We start from the raw sequence: 4,719 nt of genomic DNA, 5'->3' as shown, positions 1-4,719 counted from the left end.
TGACGATGCAAACCCGGCCCAGCGCCAAGAGGATTTCAGAGTCAGGAGTAACTGTGGAATAATTGTTCCTCCTCTGGCAAGCCTCGGGCTAATTCCAGCTTCGGAAGCTCTGGCCCCGCGAAGCTGGGCCTGAATGCGTAGGGCGGCCCCTGCTCCCTGGCTGCGCGGGTAGGAGTCGATCGCCCCATTCACTCAGGTGGACACAGCGTCCGCAGGGAGACAAAGCCGCCGGGCTGAGGCTAATCGTGGCAGTGGCGGAGAGGAGCCCGCAGCGGGCGCAGCTGACCACTGCCCGTGGAAGGGCGCTTTAAAACTCTCCGGCGAGCCCTGCCCGAGCCATTGGGCGAGGAGAGGTCACCGGGCGCCCAGCCGCGGCGCTTCAAGGACAAGCAGCCAGGCCCCTAGAAGGCGGCCACGGGCTCTGACACCCAGCCCAGCTTAAGGACTCAGAGCGTGCGCAGGGGCTGGTTTGCAGCCTGCCCGGGCTCTGACATCAGGGGATCGGGGGGCGGCTTCCCCCCCCTCCCCCTCCCCCCAGCCCGGAGCTCCGCGGGGCTTCGCCTTGGAGTCAGCCCAGCCCAGCCCAGCTCGGAGGGGCAGCGGGTGAGCGCCGAGGAGGAGGGACGAGCCGGGGCAGCGGGTCTCCATGCACCTGCCCGGCTCCCCTCTGAGCATGGCGGACGGGAGCTTCTCTCTCTCGGCCCACCTGGGCAGGAGCCCCGGCGGCGCCCCGTCCCGGCTGCACAGCATCGAGGCCATCCTGGGCTTTTCCAAGGAGGACGGGCTGCTAGGCGCCTTCCAGCCCGTGGGCAGCCCGCGGGCCCTGAAGGAGGCGGACAAGCGGAGCCCCCGGCCCTGCTTCCCCAAAATGCCCGGGGAGCCGCCGGAGGAGCAGGAGAGCGGGGCCGAGGAGTACGAAGGTGAGCCGGGGGCTGGGCGGGGGGGACCCGGCTAGGACGGACTCAGCCCCCTTCGGGGAGGGGGGGGGCCCCGGGCCTCTTTCCCCGGGGAGCAGGGCACGTGCGCCCTGGGCCGCGGCCTGGCTGGGCAGCCCGCGAGCTCTGCCCCGCCCGGGAGCCGCCTGACGGTCTCTTCCCCCCGTTGCCCCAGAGCCCGGCTGCCTCCAGCACCCGCCGGAGCGGCTCAGCCCGCCGCTGCCGGACGCCAAGCTCGCGGACGAGGAGCAGCCCAAGAAGAAGCACCGCCGCAACCGCACCACCTTCACCACCTACCAGCTGCACGAGCTGGAGCGGGCCTTCGAGAAGTCGCACTACCCGGACGTGTACAGCCGCGAGGAGCTGGCCGTCAAGGTCAACCTGCCCGAAGTGCGCGTGCAGGTAAGCGAGCCCCGCTGCCCGCCTCGCGGGGCCAGGCCGGAGCGCCCCGGGGGTGCTAAGCCGCTGGCCCCGGGCGAGCGCTCCCGAGCGCCGCTTTACCTCGCACGCCCAGGAGTCGTGCGGGAAGGGATTTTATTCCTCGCGCCTTTCGCAGCGGAGATTGCGAGCTGCCTGCGTTTGTTCCCAGGAGGAACATTCCCCGCTCGCTGCGCAGCCCGCAATTTACCTTAGTTCCCACCGCGCGGCGTTTGGGTGGTAAACTGTTTTGCTTTGATTATGGCCTAATTATCTTTAATCCCCGGGTCATTAAAATGTTTGAAAAGCCTTCAATATTTACTAGTCATCTGTGAAAAATCTGGGAGCGATTCCAAGCGGTGTGTGGGTTTTAAAACTGCCTGCAAGGGACATTGGTGCTTATTTCATCACAGCGACTAGTGGTGTAATGAGACCAGATGTGGGTGGATGGGGAATTACTTGGTTTGGGAGGGTGCCTCTAAATTGCCTCGAGGCGTTTTCTTTTAAAAAGATCAAGCTTGATTTCAGCCGGGGAGCCGGGATCCCGCTTTAACGGGTTCTAGCTGACACTCTAGCTGCGGGATCTCCGGAGCCTAGCTCGCAATGAGAGCTCACCGCTTTGCTTTCGGGGCGTGTCGTGGGGCTGATCCAAACCCGCACTGAAGTCAGTGAAAGGCTCCGATTAACTTCAGTAGGCTTTGGATCCGGCCCGAACTCATTGCGTTTAAACCAGGGCTGTTTCCCATCGGTCCGGACAGGGCATGAAATATTTCTGTGTCGTGATTACCAGTGCCTCTTGGAGAAGGTATTCGGGATAACTCCAAGCACCGAGCAAAGCTATGGGTGATGACTATTTCCTGCATTAAGGCCACAGTATTCCAATAAAGCCACACCGAAGGCTAGGAAAGTTATCCCAAGAGAACTCCAGAAATAGCTAGAATTTTCCACCACAACTAGAGAAAGTGAGAAGAAATGATAGATTTGTACGTGTGTTTTCCTATCCCAGACACTTTCCTTGTCTTGCTTTCTTCTGCCATGCCTGTCTCCTTAAAGGAGTCTTCAGATCTATTCTTCTGGCTTCAGAAAGTTTCTCCCCAACCCAGAAACCAGCCGATTTCCCTCCAAAAAATATGTGGTGACTCTCCGCATAAAAAGCAACTCTGCCTCCTTTGCATCGCGGATAACCCGCATCTTTTCTCGCTTTTTTTTTTTTTTTTTTTTTTTTGCTTTCGGATGAAATTCAATCCCACCCATATCCCGCAAGCGATTTTGAAAAGACTTCGGTTTAAAAGAAACGATTTCAACCCAAGGAATCGCTTTTCCCCCCCCCAGGCCGCGCTGGAACTAGTTCAAGATTCCAGCGTTTTTGTTGGCCGCTGTCTCAGCTTGCCGCAGAGCTGGGGCATTCTCCGAGAAGCAAAGAAGCACAGTGGGTAGACGGATTGTTGTTACCCCATGATTTTATGATTTGCTCTTTGCATTGGAGTTGACAGGAGGAAAATTAGAATCTCCTTTTCGGTGCTAATCCCCAAACTGTGTTTTTAGGTGTGGTTCCAGAACCGGAGAGCCAAATGGAGAAGGCAAGAGAAACTGGAAGTCACTTCAATGAAGTTGCAGGACTCCCCTATACTCTCCTTCAGCCGATCCCCCCAGCCCTCCGCCATGGGCACGATCAGCAGCAATTTACCGCTGGAATCTTGGCTCACCCCACCGATGGCTAACAGCACCCCCCTGCAGACTCTGCCCGGCTTCGTGGCTTCCCCGCAAAGCCTCCCCAGCAGCTACACCCCTCCACCTTTCCTGAATTCGCCGCCACCCATCAGCCACACCTTGCAACCTCTGGGGACAATGGGGCCTCCTCCGCCCTACCAGTGCGGGACCAATTTTGTGGACAAATTCACTTTGGAAGAGACGGATCCTAGGAACACCAGCATAGCTGCGTTACGGCTCAAAGCAAAGGAGCATATTCAGTCCATGGGGAAACCGTGGCAGACAATCTGAAGGGACACACAGACTTCCACCTCCCCAGAACAACAGAAGACCCTACCAGCATGGCTGGTAGCTTTCGACAAAGATCCCCCCAGGAAAATAAGTCACCGATCATAGATCTTTCCTCTGCAGTAGGCATGTAATTGAGAGGAAGGAACAGTCTCCTGGCACAAGCTGCTCACATCCCAGATGGAGCTAAGCACTAAAGAAATGCGTTTCCTAGATCCCAGTAGCCTCCCACCCCTGAAGTTGCTTTGTTTGTATTTTTTTGTGTCCCTTCTGTATCCCTGTGCAGATTAGGGTTTGATTCTAGTTTCAGGAGCTAATAATTTGATATTACTTGTTGACTGGACATTTGGTTATATTAAAAACTACAGTAGGGGCAGAGAAATGTGTAGTCTTAGGGGGTTTTGTAACATTAAAGAAGGACGATTTTAAGACCATGCATTGTACTTGTTGATTCCGAATGGATCTCGACTAAATATGATCAGCAGCTAGTGTGTCTTCTGTTTCTTTTTCGTGTTTTAGTACACAGTCTAAATGCATGGTCTCACTAAACCAGGGGTCGGGAAGGGGGCAAGCTCCGGCTCCGGCGTGGAGAACCACTGTGTTAGACTATTATTGTTCTCCACAGTTAGAGAGGAAAATACAGAGTAGTGTTAAGGAGGTAGCACACAACGAAGTGTGTTCCCGATCCATTTCCAGTGCAGAGTGATCTGTGCGTCGCTGCCACCCAGACAAAGTCAATATACAGGTATTTGTGTGACAACCACCCAAGTTAAAACAGCTGTAAGTAATAGACAGGGCGCCTCTCTTTAAATTCTCATTACCTTCCCCCTCCCACCCCCATTTCTCTGTTTCAATCAAAATGTCATTTTGCAAATGTTTTGGCCTTGTCTTTAATGAAATGACACGAGCTTGGGGCGGGGGGGGGTACGGGAGGCCTGCAGGTTGTACCGCACACGTTTGGAGGGCTGTGAATATAATCTTTTCACCCCCTCAAATCTGCTGTAGCCGCATGTTCCTGCCATTCACCTGCATCTCTCTCCCGCTGTTCCCTGTGACTAAAAAGTCACTGCGGTGTGGAGCCGGGACTGGAAAGATCAAAAGAGCAACCAGAGCTTTTCAGAGCGGACTGGATTCCATTGATGTTGCAGAGGAAGGGATAAAGAGTAAATTGTTCCTATCCAGTTGTCACTTTTCCCGAGGCTGGCCCCCTTTCCACAGCTGAACTCGTCCTGCCTGTCCCGAGGCTGACTCTGCGGCCACCTAGGCGGTGCAAATCAGAAGTAATTAAAAAAAACAAACCACCCTTGTAAGGGCTCCCTCCTGCAAGTGGCTGAACATGCTGGTCACAGCCCAGCAGAGCCCAGTATGT

At 55.7% G+C, this 4,719-nt stretch overlaps 1 protein-coding gene across 1 annotated transcript; it reads left to right on the top strand.

Moving 5' to 3' along the window:
- Nucleotides 1-646: 646 nt before the first annotated feature.
- On the top strand, nt 647-3,353 carry RAX (retina and anterior neural fold homeobox). The gene is given in 3 exon segments (XM_077816230.1): nt 647-920; nt 1,078-1,337; nt 2,898-3,353. Coding segments are annotated over 3 exon segments (990 nt in total).
- The last annotated feature ends 1,366 nt before the right edge of the window (nt 3,354-4,719 follow it).

The sequence above is a fragment of the Eretmochelys imbricata genome, chromosome 5 (assembly GCF_965152235.1).
Source record: "Eretmochelys imbricata isolate rEreImb1 chromosome 5, rEreImb1.hap1, whole genome shotgun sequence".
Lineage (NCBI taxonomy): Eukaryota > Metazoa > Chordata > Testudines > Cheloniidae > Eretmochelys > Eretmochelys imbricata.
The sequence above is the reverse complement of the archived record's forward strand: the minus strand, read 5'-3'. Positions and strand labels throughout refer to the sequence as shown.